At 44.2% G+C, this 26,426-nt stretch overlaps 1 protein-coding gene across 4 annotated transcripts in view; it reads left to right on the plus strand.

Moving 5' to 3' along the window:
• PHKB (phosphorylase kinase regulatory subunit beta) overlaps positions 1–26,426 on the plus strand; it is a 415,971-nt gene that overhangs the window by 252,787 nt on the left and 136,758 nt on the right. For all 4 annotated transcript variants that reach the window (XM_082269952.1, XM_082269953.1, XM_082269954.1 and 1 more), the window contains 2 exons: positions 1,672–1,830; positions 14,416–14,510. In XM_082269952.1, coding sequence (XP_082126078.1) covers positions 1,672–1,830; positions 14,416–14,510 — 254 coding nt within the window. The remainder of the gene's footprint in view (positions 1–1,671; positions 1,831–14,415; positions 14,511–26,426) is intronic.

Genomic DNA, 26,426 nt, shown 5'->3' on the forward strand with positions numbered 1-26,426 from the left:
TCCTTCAGGTGTTTTTTTAGCAAACTCCATGCGGGCTTTCATGTGTCTTACACTGAGGAGAGGCTCCAGTCGGGCCACTCTGCCATAAAGCCCCGACTGGTGGAGGGCTGCAGTGATGGTTGACTTTCCACAACTTTCTCCCATCTCCTGACTGCATCTCTGGAGCTCAGCCACAGTGATCTTTGGGTTCTTCTTTACCTCTCTCACCAAGGCTCTTCTCCCCCGATAGCTCAGTTTGGCCGGACGGCCAGCTCTAGGAAGGGTTCTGGTCATCCCAAACGTCTTCCATTTGAGGATTATGGGGGCCACTGTGCTCTTAGGAACCTTAAGTGCAGCAGAAATCTTTTTGTAACCTTGGCCAGATCTGTGCCTTGCCACAATTCTGTCTCTGAGCTCTTCAGGCAGTTCCTTTGACCTCATGATTCCCATTTGCTCTGACATGCATTGTGATCTGGAAGGTCTTATATAGACAGGTGTGTGGCTTTCCTAATCAAGTCCAATCAGTATAATCAAACACAGCTGGACTCAAATGAAGGTGTAGAACCATCTCAAGGATGATCAGAAGAAATGGAAAGCACCTGAGTTAAATATATGAGTGTCACAGCAAAGGGTCTGAATACTTAGGACCATGTGATATTTCAGTTTTTCTTTTTTAATAAATCTGCAACAATGTCAACAATTCTGTGTTTTTCTGTCAGTATGGGGTGCTATGTGTACATTCATGAGGAAGAAGAATGAACTTAAATGATTTTAGCAAATGGCTGCAATATAACAAAGAGTGAAAAATTTAAGGGGGTCTGAATACTTTCCGTACCCACTGTATATATATATATATATATATAATGTTTGGGGGTTCTAAGTAGTTTTCTAGCAAAAAAAAACTGATTTTAGCTTGTAAACACCAAGTGTCAAAAATAGGCCCAGTCTTAAAGTGGTTAAAGTATTGTTGCTGACCATGTCCATCGCTTTATGACTACAGTGTCCCCATCTTCTGATGGCTCCTTCCAGCAGGATAATGCACCATGTCACAAAGCTCCAATCATCTCACCACTGGTTTCTTCACCGTGACAATGCGGTCACTGTACTCCAATGGCCTCCACACTCACCAGATCCGGTCACTGTACTCCAATGTCCTCCACACTCACCAGATCAAGTCACTGTCCTCCAATGGCCTCCACACTCACCAGATCCGGTCACTGTACTCCAATGGCCTCCACACTCACCAGATCAGGTCACTGTCCTCCAATGGCCACACTCAGCACATCTCATCCAATAGAGCACCATTGGGATGTGGTGGAATGAGAGGTTGGCATCATGGATGTGCAGCCGTCAAATCTGCAGCAACCACGTGATGCTATCATGTCACTATGGAGCAAAATCTCTGAGGAATGTTTCCAACACCTTGTTGAATCTATGCCATGAAGAATTAAGGCAAAAGGGGGTTCAACCCGGTACTGGCGAGGTGTACCTAATAAAGTGGCCAGTGAGTGTATAATAAAAACAACCATACTGGGTGCAGAGGCAGTACCCAGCTCCTTGGGAATTACAGGCTTGAATACTTAAGGAGTCAACTTTTTGTTATCCTTTTAACACTTTTTTTTTTTTACCTTTTGTGACACGTATATTATAATCTGTTCTGAGTATTTATATGTTTCTATTTATTTCTTGTAGGGTTGCCTATTGTCCCAGAATATTACCATGTTCCAGCAGATTTTGTGGAGGCTGAGAAGCTTAACCCGAACAGCCAGAAAAGATTCCCAAGTAACTGTGGCCGGGATGGCAAGATCTTTCTGTGGGGACAAGCGCTGTACATAATCGCTAAGTTGCTGGGTAAGTCACAGAAGGCAGTGTCTTTAACTTCTTACTACATGTATAGTATTGTTCTGTTTAATACAAATCTCAAAACCTTGACACTTTACGTATTTTTTATTTGGAAATGGAGACTTGCAAAGCCAGAGAAGAGCTTCAAACTAGTGATCGACCAATATCGTTTTTTCTTTGCCGATTCCGATATTTCGGCCATTGCATATCGGTATCGGCCAATATGGGCCAATATTTTCGTACATTTAAAACTTTTTTTTTTAACTTGACAGGTACTCTTGTGGAGGAATCTGGAGGTCTAAAAGACCCCAAACCCCTCCTCTGCACTTAAAAGCATTCAAAACGCCAAGTTTGGCTGTTTTGACTGCTGTCCGCCAAAAGAAATGTTAAATGCTCTTATAGGGACTTTGCCTAAGCCAGGTAAAACACCCGATGTTCCCCAAAATTTAAGGGTGATATCCCTGCTGAATGTGGACCTGAAGCTATACGCTGTCGTTTTTTTACCCGGAAGTGACGTCATGGCATCACGTCCAGGTTTTTGCATGGAGACCCGATCAGAGCCGAATGCGGCTTTGATCGGGTCTTCAGCGGCCGTGCAGGCAAGCCGCGGGAGGGCGTGGGGGACATCCCCTCCCGCTCCTTGTAATGACAGCCGAGCGGCTTCTCAGCCAGTACCGGTGATGCCTATAGCTGCTGGCATCCCTCCAGTACAAGCACTTTCCGAAATATCAGTAATATTGGCCACCTTGGGCGATCCCTACTTCAGACTATGAGATTTGGACTATGCCTGAAGTTCAGCTTTAAAGAATAAGATCACCTTTTTAAAAAAAAATTTAAATAAATGCACATTTTTGCAAAAATTTGCAAATATTATTTATTTATGTTTGTTTAGGAACCTGTAAAGCATTGCACCCGCAATCAACAGATAGCGAGTGCCATCTGAGGCTCCTGCAGACTATCAGTGTAGCTGTCTGCCCGTACCTAGTACGGGTAGGCAGTTACTGAATGACAGAAAGATTCGATGAACTACCTAGAGTGCTCATTCATCGAGAACTGCAAGCCGTCAGCCACATTGGATAACGGTAGTTGTAGTCCTGCCATTTACAGAACTCTGTGAACATTTTTATTTTTATTTTTTTAAATTGTGACTGCGGGTGTGAGGAGAAGATCCCCCGCCTGCTGTCACAAGGGGGGGGGGGGTGCAGGGGCTGCTCAGTTAGTAGCATGTTATATGTTACTCCCTAAATATGGCTACTTGTTACTAAAGGTGAACTTCTCCTTTAACCACTTTACCCCCGCTCACTGTGCCTCTACTGCGGCACATTGGCTCGTTCCCGTCCAGCGACGTAGAGATACGTCGCTGGACTCCTCCCCTTGTGGGCGGCGCTCGTGTGCCGCCAGAGGCTCGCTCCCGCTGTATTCAGTCACAGCAGGAGTCGGGCCAGGGGAGGAGCAGCGGCGATCGAGTTTGGAGATCCGCCCGCTTGTGTAAACAGAGCGGGCGGATCTCCTAAGTGACAGACAGTGACAGATTGCAGGATTCAGCATAGCTGAACCTGCGATCTGTCCCTGTGTCACTCAGTCACCTCCCCCCACACACGTCAGTAAGCACCAGGCATACATTAACCCCTCCCTCTCCAATAAAATTAACCCCTTCCCTGCCAGTGTAATTTTTACAGTAACAGTGCATATTTATAGCACTGATTAATGTAGTAATGTCACTGGTACCCCCAAAAGTGTCAAAAATGTCAGTCAAGGGTCCGATCTGTCGGCCGCAATGTTGCAGTCCCGCAAAAAAAATCGCAGATCGCCGCCATTACTCGTTAAAAAAAAAAAAACACCAAAAATGACAGAAATCTTTCCCTTAGTTAGTAAACGCAATAACTTTTGCGCAAACCAATCAAAATACGCCTATTGTGATTTTTTTTTACCAAACATAGGTAGCAGAAAACAAATTGCCCAAAAATTTAAAAAAAATTTGATTTTTACATTTTTTTGGGGGGGAATTTCATATAAAAAAATGTGAAAAATATTGTTATTTTTTCAAAATTTACGCTATTTTTTTGTTTATAGCGCAAAAAGTAAAAATTGCACAGGTGATCAAATACCACCAAAAGAAATCTCTGTTTGTGGGGAAAAAAAGGACGTAAATTTCGTTTGGGAACAGCGTCGCATGACCGCGCAATTGTCAGTTAAATTCGCACAGTGCCGAATTGCAAAAAGTGGCCTGGATGTAAGACAGCAAAATCCTCCGGTGGTAAAGTGGTTAAAGAATATGTAAGCCCAATCACTACTAGAGCTAAACTAATATTAGTTCCTGTTTAAGCAGTCTCTTCCTGTGTTGTCACCATCACACTAACCCTTTATAGAGGTTACAAGCAGACATTGCACAGGAAGTTACTACACAATCTATGAAATTGATCAAAACTGTGGCAGACAGACTGTTGAGCAGCTATGCATGGCAACCAATCAGATTCTACCTTTCATTGTGTACCTCAGTCTCCTGCTGCTCTGGTGGAAAACCTGGAAATCACCATACAAACTCTCAGGAAGTTTGGCTGGATTCTGAGTTTTCAGAAGTCTTCTCTGGTTCCGTCCACAAAGCTGGACTATCTGGGTCTGACTCCGGACTCGGCCTTATCCAGAGTGCTCCTTCCTTTGGACAAGCTCCAGAAATTGCAGGCTGCAATTCGTCCCCTGCTGTCCAGCATATGGTCATCCTTCCAGACTTTCATGCGTTTGCTGGGCTGATGGTGTCTTTTTTCAAGGCTGTTCCGTTTGCACAGCTCCATATGAAGTCCCTGTAAAGGGAGATTCTGGCGAAATGGGACAAGACTCCGCAGTCTCTGGACAATCAGATCCGGCTGAGCCGGGGAACGAGGGAGTCCCTAATATGGTGACTTGGTTATCCTGGCGATTCAGCAGGGCAAATCCTTCCCCCCCCCCCTTGTATTGGACAGTGGTCACCCGCGCTAGCTCCCCACAGAACAAGCAGGGGCGGGAGTGCACCGCCGGCGGTGCGCTCTCGCCCCCTACAGGTGGCTGAGGGAGCAACGTACGGATATGTTGCTTTGATGAAACAATAAATCTCAGCACCACACCACAACTGTAGAAATCTCTCTGCGCTTCAGGAAGCACCAGCTACTAGCTGGATAAAATAGGATGCTGCTACTTAAACAAATAACGAAGATGACAATATGTAGATAAATAAATAGCGCAAGAACAATATAGAATTGTCTAAAAACACCTGAAAGTGGAGATCATCAAATGACTAGTGCATGAAATACAGCTTAAAGCAGTATAAAGCACTAAAAATCACTAAAAGAAGAGTCCCACAGTCTTTTTCAGGCAAAAGTGCATATAGCATAAATAATGTATAGTCCAATAGATAGCCGATAAATCGTGCAGTCTGTAAGGATCACCTATATTCCACCACCAAGTGCCGGGGATAATGGAAGGAATGGCAACTCACCAGATCCCAATGCTCATTTATTCTCATAAATGAGCAAAGATCGCATTTAGACCACTGGACCAGCAGGATGTCATGAAGCATGTATGGACCAATTAGAACTGACTCCGCTGTCCAATCCACTATAGATAATCCACTCAATCACCCGAGCATGTAGGGATAAAGAATAGCCTCCACTAGTGCAATATGTCTGACATGGACTTTATTCATATATACATATATATATATATACATACAATATAGTTGCACTCACTTTTGGTAGAATTCAAAACAGGCATAAGGTAAAATCGGCGATGAGGTAAGCGACCAATCCTACTGAAACATGGCTCCACCCCAGATCAGATAGTTCCGAAAGTCTTCCTCCGCCACACTCGTAAGCTGGGTACGTCGTCTGGCCACTCCCGACGCGTTTCGTCACTTCCGACTTCAACTGGGGGCCCCGTTACGATATGTTGCTTTGCCTAGCAGCGGCAGAGTGCTGCAGTATATGCACGGTGGGCGAGGGGTAAAGTGGTTAAGGCAGTGCTAGAAAATAATGGTGGCCACACAAAATATTGAAACTTTGTGCCCAATTTGGACATTTTCACTTAGGGGTGTTCTCACTTTTGTTGCCAGCGGTTTAGACATTATTGACTGTGTGTTGAGTTATTTTGAGGGGACAGCAAATTTACACTGTTATACAAGCTGTACACTCACTACTTTACATTGTAGCAAAGTGTCATTTCTTCAGTGTTGTCACATGAAAATATATAATAAAATATTTACAAAAATGTGAGGGGTGTACTCACTTTTGTGAGATACTGTGTGTATGTATGTGTGTGTATACAGGGAGTGCAGAATTATTAGGCAAATGAGTATTTTGACCACATCATCCTCTTTATGCATGTTCTCTTACTCCAAGCTGTATAGGCTCGAAAGCCTACTACCAATTAAGCATATTAGGTGATGTGCATCTCTGTAATGAGAAGGGGTGTGGTCTAATGACATCAACACCCTATATCAGGTGTGCATAATTATTAGGCAACTTCCTTTCCTTGGGCAAAATGGGTCAAAAGAAGGACTTGACAGGCTCAGAAAAGTCAAAAATAGTGAGATATCTTGCAGAGGGATGCAGCACTCTTAAAATTGCAAAGCTTCTGAAGCGTGATCATCGAACAATCAAGCATTTCATTCAAAATAGTCAACAGGGTCGCAAGAAGCGTGTGGAAAAAACAAGGTGCAAAATAACAGCCCATGAACTGAGAAAAGTCAAGCCTGCAGCTGCCAAGATGCCACTTGCCACCAGTTTGGCCATATTTCAGAGCTGCAACATCACTGGAGTGCCCAAAAGCACAAGGTGTGCAATACTCAGAGACATGGCCAAGGTAAGAAAGGCTGAAAGACGACCACCACTGAACAAGACACACAAGCTGAAACGTCAAGACTGGGCCAAGAAATATCTCAAGACTGATTTTTCAAAGGTTTTATGGACTGATGAAATGAGAGTGAGTCTTGATGGGCCAGATGGATGGGCCCGTGGCTGGATTGGTAAAGGGCAGAGAGCTCCAGTCCGACTCAGACGCCAGCAAGGTGGAGGTGGAGTACTGGTTTGGGCTGGTATCATCAAAGATGAGCTTGTGGGGCCTTTTCGGGTTGAGGATGGAGTCAAGCTCAACTCCCAGTCCTACTGCCAGTTTCTGGAAGACACCTTCAGGAAGAAGTCTGCATCCTTCAAGAAAAACATGATTTTCATGCAGGACAATGCTCCATCACACGCGTCCAAGTACTCCACAGCGTGGCTGGCAAGAAAGGGTATAAAAGAAGAAAATCTAATGACATGACCCCCTTGTTCACCTGATCTGAACCCCATTGAGAACCTGTGGTCCATCATCAAATGTGAGATTTACAAGGAGGGAAAACAGTACACCTCTCTGAACAGTGTCTGGGAGGCTGTGGTTGCTGCTGCACGCAATGTTGAACAGATCAAAACACTGACAGAATCCATGGATGACAGGCTTTTGAGTGTCCTTGCAAAGAAAGGTGGCTATATTGGTCACTGATTTGTTTTTGTTTTGTTTTTGAATGTCAGAAATGTATATTTGTGAATGTTGAGATGTCATATTGGTTTCACTGGTAAAAATAAATAATTGAAATGGGTATACTGTATATTTGATTTTTGTTAAGTTGCCTAATAATTATGCACAGTAATAGTCACGTGCACACACAGATATCCCCCTAAAATAGCTAAAACTAAAAACAAACTAAAAACTACTTCCAAAAATAGTCAGCTTTGATATTAATGAGTTTTTTGGGTTCATTGAGAACATGGTGGTTGTTCAATAATAAAATTAATCCTCAAAAATACTAATTTGCCTAATAATTCTGCACTCCCTGTGTGTGTGTATGTGTGTGTATGTATATATATATATATATATATATATATATATATATATATACGCACAAACATTTCAACAAGCTAAATTGGTTGTCATGCACAGATGCTCCACCTTCTGTCTGCTCGGGTTTTGACAAATTCCCCATGAAATGCCGTCTTGCACAGATGCCTGTAATCTCTCTCAGGGGCATGTGTTCCAGGGTGACACACATCAGGAAGTCAGTCCTGAGCAATGATGTGCAGCCAATGCTAAAGCAAGCGCATGTAGACAGTAAGTAGTAGCAAGAGACTGCAGGTGATTTGCAACGCTGTGATGCAACAAAGACTGAAAGAAAATATTAAAACAAATATTTTATAAAAAAAAAAAAAAAAAAATGCAGTTGGGTTTTAGATCTGCCATAAATATTCTGAGAAATGTGACATGACATTTCCAAAGTATTAAAAAAAAAATTGAAGCATCTTTTTTGCTTTAACTGAATATGAAAAAAAAAATGATAGCAAGCAGAGCAATACTATGACCAGCGGACACTCGGCTGCTGTAACAGTCCACCCCTCTTAGCGCCGGCTGACCGCGGCCTGATAAATTACTGCTATCTGGAGTGTGTTTTAGCCAATGACCCATGCTGGGGGTGACATACTCCACAGACGCTTGTCCTGGGTATCACAGTGACTACAGAAGCGGCTCTAATCCAGCTGCCGCCCTCAATAATGTGTCTTGTTCATTCACCCTGTCAACTTAAACGTCTTTCAAAGCGCGTCCGTCTCAGACCCTTCACCGAGGGAGTTGTTTGCTAAAGACTTCAACGTTTTCTACACAACGCGAGTCTCTGCTCTGCTCCTCTGTAAAACTGCTTAGATTTATGTGCCAGCCTTAAATCAGCCACCTCGGCGGTAAAATATGAAATATGGCTCAGAGGCTCTCAGCTTAGCAGGACAGAATGTTATCCTGTACAATTTGATTAAAGTCTGGCTGTTTGTAAGCAGATGTATTCGGTAATCGGTGACTACATTTTTTTAGCTTTAGAGGTGAACTCCGGGCACTTAAAGCCCAGCTGCGGGCAAAAGTTTTTCCCATGCAGTTGGGCAGTGTCCGCACTGCATGAGTCAACTGTTGGCTTTGTCCAGGGAGAGGAGAAAGATATACCCCCCCCCCCTCCCAGAGGCATAACTAGATCCTTCAAGGCCCCGGTGCAAGAAACCATGAAGGGCCCCCAGACCCCTGGCCAGGGCCCTTCCCTTTAAGCCTGGGGCTCTTCCCACTGATCCTGGGGCCCTTTACTCTCTATGCGGGACCCTTTATTATAGTCCTGCAGTGGGACCCTTTCACAAGTTCTGCAGTGGGCTCCCTTCCTGCAATCTTGGGGCCTCCCCACGGTGGTGAATTGCCAGGGCACGGTCGCAAGTATGACCTTTGCGATCCTGGAAGTTCACCCAATGGTGTCAGTAGTTTTTATTTTTTATCATTTTATTTTATTTTTTTACAATGTCACTGACTATTGGCATTTTTCCACTGCGAGTACCTGCTCGGCTCCACTCGGTACTGCTTGGCCCTGCTCGGCTCCACTCGAAACTGCTTTTCCACTGCGTGGTACGAGTCGGCACCTTTCGGCACTGTATAGGCTTTACTCAGCTCGGTTTGCTTTTCCACTAAAGTAGTAAGTGGGTGGTATTACAACGATTCTCTGACCAATCAGTGGCTAGTAGTGACAACCAATCAAGGCTGCATGCAAAGGATTGTGGGATATGGTATAGGTACGGCCCGCTTGGAACCCCAACCGAGGTGGTACTGTTTAAGCGAGCCATATCGTGTCGTGGAAAAGCGCTGCTGTACCAAACTGTACTGAACCATTCTAACACGTACCATGCGGTACCATTCAGTGGAAAAGCGCCAAAGCGAGCCATACCGAGCCGTACCATGCAGTGGAAGAGCCCCTTTTACTCTGTCCATTCAGAAAAGGAAGGAGCTGGTAAATTACATATTTACCGACCGCTTCCTGGTTTTCTATTGTGACACATCCCCTGGAGCAGCCGGCAGGAGAGGGGAGGGAGGAAGCTGGAGGCACAGTGGTGGGGAGGCAGGGGAGCTCAGAGGGGCCCAGAGACAGCAGAACACAAGCGAACTGGATAGGAGGAGTGGCGGGGGCAGCATACAGAGGAACAAATCTCCTCCATTTTCCTCCTACAGCTACAGGAGGAAGAAGGAGGACAGTGATTTCTCTAAATGCTGCCCCCGCCGCCCCTCCTATCCAATTGTACAGGGGAGCTGCACAGGCCCCCTGGAGCATGGGGCCCGGTTTCAATTGCAACCCCTGTAGTAACGCCCCTGCTCCCCCCGATCCTACACTTCACCTGCAAACAGAGCTACCCCACGATCCAGCGGTAGACTTTTCCTGACATCTTAACGTCCAGAGCAGATCTATGGGCTTGATGATGTCAGGAACAGCCCACTGCTAGACCACGGAGGAGCAGTAGCCACAGGGACCAGTCTTGTGCAGGGACAATCAGAGGATTAGGTAAGTTTGTCCCCCAGACAAAAATGAGCAGTTGACCCCTGCAGTATATGACCAAAGCCCCATTGCATGGGAAAACTTTTTGCCCGGAGGAGGCAACGGGAACGGGTTCTTCATCTTGATTGAATTACCCATTTTTATGACAGGTTGTCTTTAAGCCTGCAGGCATCGGCGTCTTGTTCCCCTGTTTTTTAGATATTGTTAGAAAAAAAGAAATAACCTTTCACACACTATGTGAACATCTTTTATCTTTTTTTTTTTGTAAGGCATATCATGCAAGCTCTGTGCTCCAGGGGGCAACCTGAAGCATGGCGCAGCCCATTAGTTCTCTCTATAAGATTGGCTTTAAATGCCCGGCTTGTGTGTTTCTTCACAGCATGCTCCTCTTGCAAGAACACCGCTATATGTCGGATTCCCTATTTTATAGCCCTGTGACTCATCCTTTTGATTTCACAAATGAAAGACTGCAGTAATTGTGTTCCTTGGCACTCATTTAAACTAAAAGGGAGAAGTCACATTTGTGCGAATTGTTCTAGAATATTTTCTCTGAAGCCTTGCGGCCTCCTCGGGATTTATTGTCCTTGCAAAGTGTGCTGAGGTTTCATTGCTCTGTGACGGGTGTTCGAGGAGAACTTTCGCTGCCAGAGGACAAGAACATATGGGTAACGGGTAGAGTAGAGGAGAGGTGCTGGTGGTGAAGCAAAACTGTTTTGGGGGTTTTTACCATTCTATTGAAGAAATATTGGCCGGTGCAGTCATTTCGTTTGTGCATACACCACTGGATACTTATTGGTCGCATGACCAATTTGACAATTGGGTTTCTCAACTTGGGTTCCTCCAAAGTTTGCTAGGGGGTTCATTGAGCAATTTCTGCCTCTTAGATAAGTTCCCACTGACACCATTGATCTTTTTAACTATCTGTAAGGGGATAGTTCTTCCCAATGACCACAAGTGTAAGGGGCGTTCTTCCCATTGACCAACCCAACATTAGTATGTACCATGAGCTGTAGATATAGTAATTTTTAGCAGGGGTTGCCTGAGACTGGAAAGTTCAAGGGTTCCTCTGTGTTAATAGGTATAGAAAGGCTGGTCTTTGACATATGAGCCATGCATGGGTGTATGCTGAAGTCATAATACAGTGTGATTCAAAAAGGGTGATGCAAAAGTAAAGCGGATTTATTCATAATGGAATGAACCTAATTAGAAAGACACATTAAAATGGTTTTAAACTCAAAGAAAGATTACTGCCAGACCCTCTGTTCTACCAAGCCATACTACTCTGTGTGCCTTAAAGGTGCAGTGTAGAAAACAAGCATTTGGTGGCTGTGACCATGTGCCTGTTCACACATTGGGGTCCCACACCCAAGTGTTACTAAGAGCACCCCTAGGGCAACCACTCCCAGGGGGGTAAACTAAGTGGTTGAGGAAAGAATGGACTTCATCGGCACAAAGTAAGACATGTGGAAGATGGCGGAGCTTTTAGGGAGGGGGAAGAAGATAGGGGGCAGTAGAGGGTGGGGGGGTTGCATGCAGAGGTCAGAGCTGAAGAGTTATGAAAGTGATGTGTGGATGGACGATGTAGAGCTAAACCGCTGTGGAAGAATTCTGAATTCTGCACTCTGTGTGTAGCGCACCAATTAACTCTGCCCTCTGTATGCAGTGCACTCCTGAACTCTGTACTGTGTAAGTAGCGCACCCCCAAATTCTGTACACAGTGCCCCCCTAAACACTGCACTTTGTGTGCAACCCTGAACTCTGTACATAATGCACTCCTTGCATTTAATGCTCCTTTAAGTCCCTCACACTGTTAGTTAAGTTTTACCATACGATAACCTGATCATTAGTACAAAGCTTTCGAGAGCCAATCACGACAGTTCGTCCGAAATTATCCGAAGGGACAAACGTGAAGATTTTTCTCATACGATACTAGATCGTACGATTTTCTTTTAATTAGTACAGTTTTCTAGTGATCGACCGATATCGTTTTTTTCATTACCAATATTTTGGTCATCGTGTATCGATATCGGCTGATATCTGCAGATATTTTCGTACATTTAAAAAAAAAATTATTTTTTATTTACTTTACAAGTACTCTAAACCCCTAAACCCCTCCTCTGCACTTAAAAGCATTCAAAACGCCAAGTTTGGCTGTTTTGAATGCTGTCATTTTTTTTAATCTGGTGCCAAGTACCCGAAACTTCCGGAAGTGATGTCATGACATCACTTCCGGGTTTTTGCATGGAGACCCAATCGGAGCCGAATGCGGCTTTGATCGGGTCTTCGGCGGCTGTGCAGGCTGTTTGCCCGGGTCTCCCGGTGGCACTGGAGCCCCGGGCGAGCCGCGGGAGGGGCGTCCCCTCCCGCTCCTTGTAATGACAGCCGAGCGGCTTCTCAGCTGACCGTCGGCTATGGACGCTGGTATCGGGGTGATGCCTCTAGCTGCAGGCATCGCTCTGGTACAAGCACTTTACGAAATATCGGTAACCTCAGTAACCAATATACATTACATCCTTTCCTCCTCACTTTCGATATGGAGACTAGGATGCAAAAAAAAAAAAAACGGACGATCGTTCGTCCAATTTCATAATGTGTACCAGCCTTAAGCCTGCATTTGCATGGGTGTTTAGCCGTGGTGCAAATCCCAGCAGCAGGAATCTGATTCCTGGCCGCTGGGATTGACATCTGAATGCTATAGTAGCGGCAGCCAAGACCATATAGTGCAGTGACAGACTGTCTGTGGCTACCTGAACAGGCACGAATAGCTACTTTCTGCATGCAGCTGTCAGTGTCAGCCACAGGAAATAGATTCCTGCCGCTGGGATTCGTAATGTGGATAAACGCCCATGCAAATGCAGCCTAAGGCCCCTTTCACATGGGCAATCTGATCAGGTCGGCCTGCCAGTTTTTCAGGCGGATCTAATTGGGTGGTCCATGTATCCTTATGAATCAGCAGGTGTAAATGGACTTGCATTTGTTTACACCCGCTTACCTCCGATTTGGTCCACTTAAAAGAAAACTGAGGAGAATTCGTCTTCCTCTGTCTAGGCAGATCAGATTTGAGGGCAGTCTGGTGTAAACGGACAGCCGGTCCATTTACACCCGACCACCTATGGAGCAGAGTAGTGTGTGTCCACTCTGCATAAACTGAGTGGACACAGACCTGTCATCTGCCCACTCTGCTCTGCTCAGCAGGGGATCAGCGGACAGATCTGCGCTAATGAAAGTGGATCCACTCCATGTGAAAGGGGCCCAAGGGTAGATTTAAACATCCACCTAAATCTCCATTGCCTCTGAAGCGCGATTTGTGTTTAGATTGCACTCCAAAGGCTACGGACAGGTGATGACTCCTCACCGCCTGTTTTTAACACCATTTTTGCTGTCAAATGCACCTCAACCTCATGCATTGCATGTGCTCATGGCGCTTCCTCATTTACTGGAATGCAGTGGCGGCTGGTGCTCCATGGGCCGAGGGGGAGGGGGGAAGCAGACGGGGACCACACCTCACCAGCTCCAGTCTGCACTGACCCCCCGTTTCCTCAGGGCGCAGTACTCTGCGCCCGAGCCCACCCTTTTTTGAAGCCTATTAGAGCCTCTGGCTCTAATCACGTGCTTCAAAAAAAACCCCATTGGTATCAATGCGTCCAGCGCCACTGCTTGAATGTTTAAAGTCTGTGGGCTTGCCATCTGCCGATCGCTACATGTCGTGTGAACTTTGCCGCGGGCGCGAAGTGAAGCATCTTGGCTGTGGCATTTAAACATCCCAGTCCGCTGCCTATTGCAGCTTAAGAGTTCCGCTCAACCACGCATTTTTCCCGCTCCCCCCCCCCCCCCCCCAACCACCAGTCTTACGAAGCCTATGCCCACCCAATGTGTGTTGGCACAGCAGCTTATAATGTCCACCAGTGGGCCCAGCTGGCCGGGTAGCAAGGCAGGAGCACATTTGGGAGATGGTTGTTACTCAATAACAGGAAGTGCCTGAACAAGAGCTTTCATAGCAGGATCACCAAGTATTTTAGTAATGTAAAACTGTATTTCTGCTTTAACATGGCCACAAGTTAATTTTCAGGTTTAACTGGTTTACGGTTTTCATTTCAGTTTATCCAATTTAAACCTCACGAGAAGCCAACATTTACAAAATGCAAATACATTTATGTGGCACTAACGCTAATTATTTTTTATATTATATAATTTATATTTATTTTATATTATATAATTTATTTAATTTTTTTTTTATTTTCTAGTGGAGGAACTTATAAGTCCAAAAGACATTGATCCCTTGCATCGCTATGTTCCCCGTCAAGAGCAAAGAAATATCAGCATGCGATACTCTAATCAGGTAATCATGTGTGGTAAGATACATTCTTTCTTTCTTTCTTTCTTTCTTTCTTTCTTTCTTTCTTTCTTTCTTTCTTTCTTTCTTTCTTTCTTTCTTTCTTTCTTTCTTTCTTTCTTTCTTCTCTTTCTTCTCTTTCTTTCTTTCTTCTCTTTCTTTCTTTCTTTCTTTCTTTCTTTCTTTCTTTCTTTCTTTCTTTCTTTCTTCTCTTTCTTTCTTCTCTTTCTTTCTTTCTTTCTTTCTTCTCTTTCTTTCTTCTCTTTCTTTAATTTTATTTTTCTCTTTCTTTCTTTTTTCTCTTTATTTTTTTTCTTTCTTTCGCTTTCTCTTTCTTTCTCTCTCTCTCTCTCTCTCTCTCTCTCTCTCTCTCTCTTTCTCTCTATCTCTTTCTCTCTTTACTTTCACAAAATCTGTCTGAGCCAGTTATTTTCTTTGTGTGCTAAAAGAGAGTTGTTTTCTTCCTTCCTTTCTTTTTTTTCTTTCTCTTTCTCCTTTCTCTTCCTCTTTCTTTCTTTCTTTCTCTTTCTTTCTTTCTTTTTCTTTCTTTCTTTCTTTCTTCCTTTCTTTCTTTCTTCCTTTCTTCCTTTCTTTCTTCTCTTTCTTTCTTCTCTTTATTTATTTTTATTTTTCTCTTTCTTTCTTTTTTCTGTTTATGTCTTTCTTTTTTCTCTTTCTTTCTTTCTTTCTTTCTTTCTTTCTTTCTTTCTTTCTTTCTTTCTTTCTTTCTTTCTTTCTTTCTTTCTTTTTCTTTTTCTTTTTCTTTTTCTTTCTTTCTTTCTTTCTTTCTTTCTTTCTTTCTTTCTTTCTTTTTCTTTCTTTCTTTTTCTTTCTTTCTTTCTTTTTCTTTCTTTCTTTCTTTCTTTCTTTCTTTCTTTCTTTCTTTCTTTCTTTCTTTTTCTTTTTCTTTTTCTTTTTCTTTCTTTCTTTCTCTCTTTCTTTTTCTTTCTTTCTTTCTTTTTCTTTCTTTCTTTCTTTCTTTCTTTTTCTTTCTTTCTTTTTCTTTCTTTCTTTTTCTTTCTTTCTTTCTTTTTCTTTCTTTCTTTTTCTTTCTTTCTTTCTTTTTCTTTCTTTCTTTCTTTCTTTCTTTCTTTCTTTTTCTTTCTTTCTTTTTCTTTCTTTCTTTCTTTCTTTCTTTCTTTCTTTCTTTCTTTTTCTTTCTTTCTTTTTCTTTCTTTTTCTTTCTTTCTCTCTTTTTTTTCATTTCTGGCAGCTGCTGAGGATGGATGGTACACCTAGTGGTGCGAATGTTCAGGGCAGTATGCACTAGGGGAAAAAGGCTCACAACCCAAGCAGTGGTAGTTCCAATCATCCATCCCTCATTGCATACTGCCCGTTACTAGCACTCTATGCATGCTCCAGCCTCAGCAGTTGTCAGCCTCTGACAGAGTTTGACAGGCTGATGGCGGTGAGGCTGGACAGTGCACCTGTTCCCTCCTGCAGCTAAAGACCTGAGCCTCATGCACTTGGGCTAAACGCCCGCTGTGCAGGAGGCCTAAAAGAGATCATCCTGATGAAAACAATGTTATAGTCCTGTGTTGATGTTTTGAAAAAAACCTTGTTTTATCCATGTTTATAATTCTGTATTTATTTGTAATATGGACATCCATATTTGCTCATACCATACTCAGGCTCTGCTTCCCTTTTTATAGGCACTGTACTTGCTTTAAGGCTTTAAAGTTTCATGGAGCCATCTATAAGTCAGTGATCTGGCATCCTCCCCTTCTGTCCTGTATGTAATGCAGTTGAAATATACTTAAGCATACGCATTGTAATCTCCTTGTGGTCAGTCACAATCGGGAAGACTGATTTATCAAAGTGTCGGTGTTACAGAGATTCTCACAGGCAGTAATCCTATTCAAAACTGCTTTGGGATTTTGAAACGTATTGGTGATACTATAATGGAGACAGAAAGTAAATTACACAGCACAGGGCTTATGCAGAACCCCAAGCAAACTTCAATCTAGTGTTTTTAGATCTGAGTGTAAATCCCCACCAAAGTCAGATTGACACAAGTCCTGGCATCAAATCGTCAACCCCATCTGTGCTCACCCATTCACAAAATGCAAGGCTTCAATTTCATCACCAGCTCTTTTGTGAATGTGCAAGCTATTCAAACAATGGTCTCCAGAGCATATCTCCCCATTTGCTGAACAGCATTAAAAACAAAACTGTGGCGCTAGAAACCCTTGATCATGACAGTCCCACTTAAAGATGTGAATAAAGCAATAAGATGACAGTCCATATGTGTCCGTCTCCACATTCAAAAAAGTGACTTCTCAAGCAGAAAACCGCCACCAGACAGCACTCCAACACCAATAGTTCTTACTTCTTACCAGAAGTTGTTGATCCCCGTGACAGAGATCAAAAATTGCGCATAACCAGTAGTGGGTGAAGGCTTTTCCAATATATTCTGAGCCTGCATTGCCGTTTCTATCTTCAAGTTGAGCTCTGTACCTACAACACAACCAGCACAATTACTGGTTTCACGTTTTACCATTTTAGGGTTGCATTAAACCATTGCAAATATACATTTTTTACTGAGTTCCAGGTGTCTGGTTTATCCTCCTCTTTCACATAATAAAGCAAGATTTTGCTCTTGATGCTTTGAGAAAGAGGATTGAGCTTGTCTGCCAAAGAAGTTGAAGAGACACCACAATCTAACCGTCACCAAGACTTCCGAGATAAGTGAACCAGGAAACGATCGCATAGCGCGTGATAAGACACTTCATCAGGTGCAGCCGCCCGTGAAATTCTGCTGCAAATACACTAGCTCAAAGGAGAGATGGAAATTCATTTCTCTCGGCCTGTGAACTCTTTGTAAGGTCCTGTTGTGGAGTATGAATTCATAAAACTGTTATCTATTCCATATCCTCTGATGAATAACATTCAACTCAAACTCTTAATAGAATTTTTTTAATATTATACAGTAAAATGTGAAAAAACTCTTTAGATGTTTGTTCTTCAGATGCAGAAGAAAAGTAATTTGGTGGTTGATTGCCTGTTAATGTCACTTTTTTTTATACAGTTAGAGCATACATAATGCCAAAACTTTTATTTTTATTTTTTTCGTTAAGGGGTATCTATAGCAGGCATTGCCTCTGCGCTTTCTTTTGGTCGCTTTCTTTTGGTCATTCCCCATTTCTTCTAATCTGGGGGTAGCGGGCATTTTATCCTCAAATGTTAAGCCTCGTACACATGCAACGAATTTCCGCCGACCGGTCGTCCGTCTTTTGTCCAGAGTGGTGTCTGTTGGTTGAAATGTGCTCTAGACTGCACACAAATTTTCCTGCACGACAGAATTCTACTTCAGAAGTGATGTCATGTGTTTGATTGCTTTCATCTCTGAGCATGCCTAGTCTTGCTCATAAGATTTTTCCCCATCGAAATCTGTACTAATGAGACGAAAATCGGACGTGTTTTGATGGTCGACAAAAATTTTATAGCCTGCACACCAGGATTTTTTCGGCCGAAAAGTCGGAGTTGGTTGTCGGAAGCATCATACTAACAAGCCGAAAATTGGTAGATCGGTCGTCGGACGAAAATTCCCCGCTGAATTTCCACTCGTGTGTACGGGCCTTTAGAGCCTCTCCCCTCCTTGGAGTCCTCTATATCTCTATTGGGTGTGGCTGGGTTCTTTGCCCTCTCAGTTGAGGTTGTTACCACAGTAGCACAGGATTATTCGACCCAAATTACCCAGCTGTTTGCCGACTGTGATTGCAGTGGCCACATACATGATTTATCGCCTGTGATTTTCTCATAGCCTTAGCAGCCTCGGAGCCATCAGAGATTCTGTCCGATTCTGCGTCGCTCAAATCCTTTACTGAAGAGCTTACCCCTGAGGTGTTCCAGTCTATTGCTTTGATACTAAGTTAGAATAGTCCTTTGTTTTTAATTGATGCAGGGAGCACCATGCTAGAGGATTAGCCTGTTGCGTCTACCAGTGCTGCTCCAGTCTTGGGTCCTTTAAGACTCCCAAGGCTGCAAAGACTTTCCCTTGGCACCTGCAAAGACTTTCCCTTGGCACCTGCTCTTCCATCTTTTTCTCTAAGGTGATTGGAAGCAACCTAACAAGTGACTGTTTGCTCCCCCTAATTGCTTACTAAGTACGGTATTCATTTTGTGAGGATTTTTCAGCAGTGATTCAAAATAGTATCACCTAAACAAATAAACTACCTTGTCAGTGAAGAATGCAACTGCCTTTAAGGACCCAACCAAATGTGTCCAAATGTTAGGATCTGGACCTCTGTGGATGCTTTGACTGCTTTTATTCCAAATGCTAGGGTAAGGGGGGTTATGTCCCAGGTCTGCAGACTCAAGCTTTATTCCCTGCTCCCTCCTTGTTTTTTCACCTATACCCTCCTTTATCTCTGCGAAGAGTACCAGATCTCCATCAGACTCTTTTGCATATTTTTGTATTGTAATTTTTTTACTCAAACTCTTCTTAAGCCCAATGAGGGCGTTCACTGCATATTGGATTTGAAGGTACTCAATGTTTTCATTCAGGCCAAAAATTCCATAAGGAATCCTCCAGATCTGTCATCGCCTCCCTCCACCCAAGGGACTATCTTCCTTCTGTGGACATTGAAGATGTTTGATTGCATCTGCAACTTTTCCAGCACAACAGCAATTTGTACCCTTTATCATAGGACCTCTACACTATTGGTTTCTGGCCCTACCCTTTCACCTCTCTTTTTTACTTCTGGTGATTTGCAAGGTGCTGGCTCGAGTGGTAGCCATATTTCATTTTTGTGGCATCCACATTGTGGGACCCTTAGAAGACCTCATGTTGAGGGAAGAGTCATTGAGGGTACTGTTGGACAATATACCTCTGACTGTCCAAACAAAACAGAGGAATGTCAAGGTACCAGCCCGTTTACTTGCCTTACGTTCACAGGTCATTCTCATTGTGGTATATCTGGACAACCTCCTACATGTTGCACAGACAGTTCAGGTCTTGCAAAGGTTCAGCAGGTTCTAAAGCCTTAATTATTGCTGGAACTGACTCATCATTTGGAGTATCTGGGTGTGGTTCCCAACACCTCTCAAGCAAGAGTGTACCTTCCCCTAGAAGAAACTTCTGTTCTCAAGTTTGATCCTTTCAGTCCAGAAGCTGCCCACATCTCTTCTTCTACATGAGTCTTGGGGTTGATGTTAGTTTCCTTTTAAATTAGTTCTCTTTGCCCAATTTCATTTCAGGCATCTCCAACACAACATTTGGTTAGCATGGGACAAATCAGTCATATTTTTGGGCAAGCCAGTTCAGTTGACACAAAGGACCAGGTTATGTCTGGCTTGGTGGCTCAGGACTCCGGCTCTGCAGTCAGGGAAGTCCTTTCTTCCCGTCTTTTGGACTGAGGATGTGTCCTGGGCATCCTGTTGTAAAAAAAATTCTGTATGCCGCAAAACCAGGGGTTTAGGACTTCTTGTGTCCCTCATTGAACTACTATAAAAAGATTTTACGAGTACAATAATCTAATTTCTCTTTCGCTCATTGACGGACACAGCTCCTGATATTCTTAATTATTGGGTTATACTGCCCTCTACAGGAGTAGGACACTAGGCAGAAAAAAAGTCTGGCTACGCCTATGGGCAGTCCCGGGAGGTATACTCCCTCTCCTTGCTGTAGGTAGAATTTTTTCTGCCTAGTCAGGAATAAGGACCTAGTTCCTTGCTGGGATCTCTGGTTCTGGCAATTTTTTTCTTTTTAGATAGATATTTTTTTTTCTCCTGATTTTTTCCTGTGAGATCTACAATCGACTGCTGGAATGGGTGACGGGCTGGATAATCTAGATCCAGTGGTCACCCCAGTCTGGCCAGCGAGCGTGCGCAGACCTCACCAGGTGGGGCTGGCCTGCGAGTTAAACTTTCTCTTTGGGAGATTCAACTGCTTACGCGGTCCCAGAAGGTGGCCTTTCTGGTGGCTATCACCTCTGCGCGCAGGGTGTCGTAACTGGCGGCCTTATCCTGTCATTCACCTTACCTGGTGATTCACAGAGATAGTGGTTTTTCTCTCCTGTCCATCATTCCTTCCAAAGGATTTGAATGAAGACATTGTGTTGTCTTCCCTGTGTTCCAGGCCTAAACATCCAAAGGAAATTGCCTCGCATGCCTTCATGCCTTGGATGTGATCCAGGCAATTCGGGTTTACCTGGCAGCTACGGAGTAGTTTAGGAAGTCAGACTCACTATTTGTGCTCACGTATGGGCCTCAGAAAGGGTTGTTCATTTCCTCTGTGACCGTTTCCCGATGGATTAGACAGACGGTGATTTAGGCCTATTCCATCGAGGGTCAGGTTCCTCTTTTCCCTGTTAAGATGCACTCTACTGGGGCGCTTAGTGCCTCCTGGGCTTTCCGTCATCAGACGTCAGTGACGCAGGTTTGCAAGGCGGCCAGCTGGTCGTCCGTGCAAACTTTTGCAAAGTTTTATAAAGTGGATGTGTTGGCATCTGCGGATGCTTCTTTTGGCTGCAAGGTTTTGCAGGCTACTGTTGAGAGGACCTGATCCTCTTTTGGCGCTTTTCCACTGCATGGAACCGTACCAGTTCAGCACCCTTTTGTGCTTTTCCACTGCGGTACCGCATGGTATAGGGTCGGAACGGTTCGGTACGGTACGGTATAGGTTTGCTTTTCCACTGCATGGAACCGAACGGTACGGTACGGCTCTAAAAAAACAGTACCTACTCGATTGTGGTTCCAACAGGTACCAAACTGGTACCATATCCCACAATCCTTTGCATGCAGTCACTACTAGCCACTGATTGGTCAGAGAATCCCACCCACCCCGTTGTTATCCCACCCACTTAACTTAGTACTACTTTAGTGGAAAAGCAAACCTATACCGTATCGTTCCGACCCTATACCATGCGGTACCAGCAGTGGAAAAGCAAACCGGGCCAAGCAGGGCCGAGTAGAGCCGAGCCAGTACTAGCCGGTACTTGCAGTGGAAAAGTGCCATTTGAGGGTGTATTGTATTTTTCCGGTGGACTTTAGTTGTTTTGATTAAGCTCCTGCTGCCTGGTTGTCTACTGTTTAGCCTTGGGAATTTTTTTGCTCTTCCCACCCCTCATGTTTTACACTGCTTTGGGACATCCCAATGGTTATGAATATCAGGAGCTGTGTCCGTCAATGGAAATGGATTTAACGGTAAGTCAAAAAATCCCATTTTTTTTCTAGTTTTTGATACAGTGGTCGGGTTTTTGTTGTTTGTCACCCCACCACTTCAGCATATTTTGTTCTTGCAACCATAATCACTGGGACTTAGTGAGGGAAAAATGTTTGGATTCGGTGAACTGAAGTCTACAAAAACGTTAGCTTTCATAGTTTGTTCTTCTATTTCCTGCTATGTTACAGTTCAGTATAAAGTATGAAGCTGATCCTTCAATGACATTATATACAAATCGAAGTGGAAAATGGGCACCACGGAGTCTGTGACGCATTCCTCTATGACTAAGCAATTATTTGCGAAATGCGTTATAAGCTCTGTGGTGTCCATTTTTCACTTGGTTTTGTAATAAACGTCTTCTACGAAGCAGCTTCAGAAGTGCAACCTATTTATATGATATTGAATTGCTGCTGGATAGGAGCAGTCCCTGCAGGTACACCTTGAGGGCTTTGTCCCACTGAGCGGCCTTAGATTGCTGTACACTGCAGTCGCACATTACATTTCAAACAAAACAATACAGCTTTGTAACCCCAACTCTACTTAAATTAGTTTCAGACAAAGAGCTGAAGTCAATACCTTTGTATGCAACAGTTTTCTTGTTTCTTCATACCTGTTCTTGCATTAGAAATATTTCTTCTTGTTTAGCCTAAGCAGGCATATAGTGTTTTCAAAGGTTGCAAAAGTTCTGGCCCTTTGTGGGTCTATCCCCTTTCAGAAAAAGTGAAAATGTTACCTGTTGTCCCTGATGAATAAAAGTGAACTTTCTGTGCCTATGCACTCCACCTACATTAAAGCAGAGTTCCACCCAAAAGTGGAACTTCCGCTCATTTGCTTCCTCCTCCCCTCCGGTGCCAAATTTGGCACCTTTCAGGGGGGAGGGGGGGAAACGGGTACCTGTTTTTTACAGGTACCCTTCCCCACTTCCGGGAGACGGGGGCCATGGCCGCTTCGTGCATTCTGCATTAGGGACCAGCCCGTGAAGCCCGCAAGGCTTCACTGCCGGGTTCCCTCACCGGCAATGGCGGCGACATAACCTGACAGCTGATGGAAACATTGACTGCGGTGCCGACATCGCTGGACTCCAGGACAGGAGGAGTTCCGGCCTCGGGGGTCAATTTTAGCTAAAAATACCCCTGGGACAGTCAGGGCTAGTACATTCCATAATGGATAGCCTCTGAACTGTCCCGGGTCGCACTTACCTGTAAGAAGAAATACTCACCTTGAAAAGTTCTTCTCCAGCGCTGCCATCTCAGGTGTGGGCAGCTGAAGCCGCAGCGTCCCTCTTCGTGTTCTCTTCTGTGACGTCGGAGTCCCACAATGCACTGCACCGGCCCTGCTCGTCACTTCCGGTGCAGGCGCGGCATCCCTGCACAGCTTCTGGGCATGCCCAGAAGCTGTATATCAGGGAATGCCGCGCCTGCACCGGAAGTGACTCGCGGGGCCGGTGCAGGCGCATTGTCTCCTGGGAGCGATGACGTTCAGCTCCCAGGAGTCATCGCAAGCAGGAAGAGACGGCGCGGCCCGTGGCCGCAGAGGGAGGAAGTGGAAGGAAGGTGAGTATATTTTCTTCTATAATAAGGTAAGTGACCAAAAAAAAAACGGCAGTATCCATTTCTTTTTCAGGTTGCACTCAGCAAGCGGATGGCCCAAAATCGATTTTTTTCGATTTTTTAAGGCTGGAACTCCGCTTTAACTTTTGGATGGGGAGGGGGTGAGGCTGGAACACGTCTAACATTTAAAATACACCTATGATAAAAATTATAGACCCTTCATTTCTTTGTAAGTGGGCAAACTTACAAACTTTGCAGGGGATCAAATAATTATTTTCCCAACTGTAAGTACCTGTAATAAATATGTTGGGACTTAATCTTCCAGTATGTGCTTGGGGTGTGAAAGGAAACCAAGTAATAAACATTTCCTGCAGATACTGCCTTTGGTGAGAGTCTGACTCGAGATTAATGAGTCAAAATTTGCCTGTGTTACCGAATACCTTGCTGACCTTTGGGAAATGTTTGCGTTTTTCTAATCACATCAGGTTTTGTGTACTGTTGCCTACAGCTGACTGTAGGATATATGCATGCGCAACACATTGATGTATCTACAGTGCCCTTTGGCAACAAGCAGAGTATGAACATTTGCCCCAGGGAGGGTAGATGTTCACTCACTCTGCCTATATGAGGAGAGAACATGATAATTCTTTGCCATTGCTTGTAATGAATGATCACTCAGCACATTGTTCTTGAATAAAATATATGATCTTATTGGATTTTGTGTGCATACTGCAGAAGTTGTGCCGGAAGAGTAATGATGAAGCCTGTTTCCCCCATAGCTGGGCATGCTGTGACAAGGGAGATCCACCGGTGTCTGCAAGATTTATGGCACAGTGCATTAATGCATTCATCTGCATAGATGTTAGGTTAGTCATTGTGCCATGTATAATCATAAATGCTGCACCATTGACTGTCCAGACTGCCTGCTGTCTGCCCATTGCACCACAATGTCTGCTGTTGTATTCTTGGTTCTGAGAAATCATTAGTCTGTAGGCTTGTTTTCACTTCGCGGTTTGGCAGCTTTCATGGATGAAAAAAATAACTGCTTTTTTTTATACTGAATGCAAGCAATAAAATAGAAGAAAGTCCACAATCAATCATTCCTACGCATTCTCTCTTTATCCCCCAGTGTCTGCGTTCCACATGCTGTACCACATGATCCCGTAGCTTGGCAGTCTGCTGCCTTGTGCCAAATGGGTCCAGCAGCATTTTGGCTTAGTGTGAAAAGGGAATGTCCTGCAAAACCTAAACGTTTCTGTAGCCTCAGCCCAGACTCTGTCTTGTCCAGGCCATGCCGCTGCCTTAGTCATGATTAAGTGTAGATATTTGCCAGCACACCACAGATCTTCAAGTTAAAGCGGGAGTAAACTCCCTTGGTTGATTTTCACCTTAAGCTATAATAAGGCTTACCTATAGGTACAGTAAATATCTCCTAAACGTGCACCATTTAGGAGATCTTTACTTGCGAAACCACTGGTGACGTCACCGGCGCATGGGCTAATCGCAGCTTGTTCAGTCAAATACTAGCACATTATAACTTTGCGTTGCAGGTTTAAAAAAAAAAAATTATTAAAAAGCTGGCGGTTTACTACCACATTTAGTCCAAACAATTTTTTATTGAATAATGATCACATCACAAGCAAGAGAGTGCAACTTTTTGTATCCACGCAGGACTCATCAGGCATGTGACATAGGGGTCCTGCATGGCTCCGAAATGTTGCACTCTCTTGCTTGTGATCACGCTTCAATAAAATTACATTTGAACTTAAAGCGGAGTTCCGCCTCCCCCTCCACCCCCTCCAAAAATTAAAAGTCCGCAGCTACACATACTGTTCACATACTGTAGCTGCTGACTTTTAATATTAGGACACTTACCTGTCCTGGAGTCCAGCGGTGTTTCCATCGGCTGTCGGGTGCTGCCGCCACCATTGCCGGTAAGGGAACCCGGCAGTGAAGCCTTGTAGCTTAATGGGCGGGTCCCTCCTGCGCATGCGCGAAAAGCACGTTTGGATTGGCCCGGCGGCAGGGGAAGGGGGGGGGGCAATTTTCCAAGTGATGGCGCCGTCTCCTAGAAGTGGGGAAGGATACCTGTCAAAAACAGGTACCCCTTCCTCCCTTCCCCCTGAAAGGTGCCAAATGTGGCACCAGAGGGGGGGGAAGCAAAAGAGCGAAAGTTCCACTTTTGGGTGGAACTCCGCTTTAACATTAAGATCTGTGGTGTGCTGGCAAATATCTACGCTGCATCATGTATGTTCCAGTCTCCAGTTGGTGATTTCTGCAGCACCCATTGTTTTAGAGCCTATTCCAGGAAGGTGTGCAATGGGAATATGGATAGTTAAGTCAGTTAGCCCCGTGGGTGGGACGAAACGCGTTTGGGGCTATGGGCTGGACAGGGGCTGGGCTGCTTTTACAACTGAAACAGTTTTGCTGGATTTACGGCACCTGGGATGTTCCCTTTTTCATGCTTGCATCTACTCAGCTGAGACAAGCTTTTCCCTAGCTTGCACTCATTAGCAGGAGTTACCGGACTTGGTCCGAGCATGGAGCGGCATCCCTACTCTTTGATGTGATTTTGGCTTAGCAGTTATAATTTCTGCCCTGCAGCATAGAGGGCCTTAGCTCAAATCCTGGTTAGGACACAATCTACGTGGTGTTCACATGATCTCCTGTTGCTTGTCAGGGTTATCGCCTGCACCCTTGAAAACATTTTGCTAGGTAAAATTTGGCCCTGTTTGTTTTTTGTTTTTCCTTTTGTTGGGCGTCTACTGTATGTACACACATAGGGCTCTATTTACAATGAGCTTTTTTGGACAGCCCATTTCACATATGGGAATTTCTGATTTTAACTGGGGTGTGCCTTTTGAGAAAAAAAACATTTACTAGAAAACAAATTTGTTAGGTGCACCGTATAGAAATTTTGGTGCCGAAAACAGAAAATGTCAGTTTTTAAAAAAGATAATATATATATTTTTAAATATGATTGTAATTTCTTTTTCGTTCACTGACAAACACAGCTCCATGTCTTCTAGACCCTATTTCTGCTCTCTCTTCAGGAGTAGGACTAGGCGGAAACAATTTTGGCTACGCCCCTGAGGCAGTCGCAGGGGGTATACCATCACTCTCTGCTATAGGACTTGAGTTTTTTCTGCTTAGTCAGGAGTAAGGACCTGGCTCTCTGCTGGGATCTGTGGTCCTGGCATTTTTTCC

This window comes from Pelophylax lessonae (genome assembly GCF_965119305.1).
Source record: "Pelophylax lessonae genome assembly, chromosome: 10".
Lineage (NCBI taxonomy): Eukaryota > Metazoa > Chordata > Amphibia > Anura > Ranidae > Pelophylax > Pelophylax lessonae.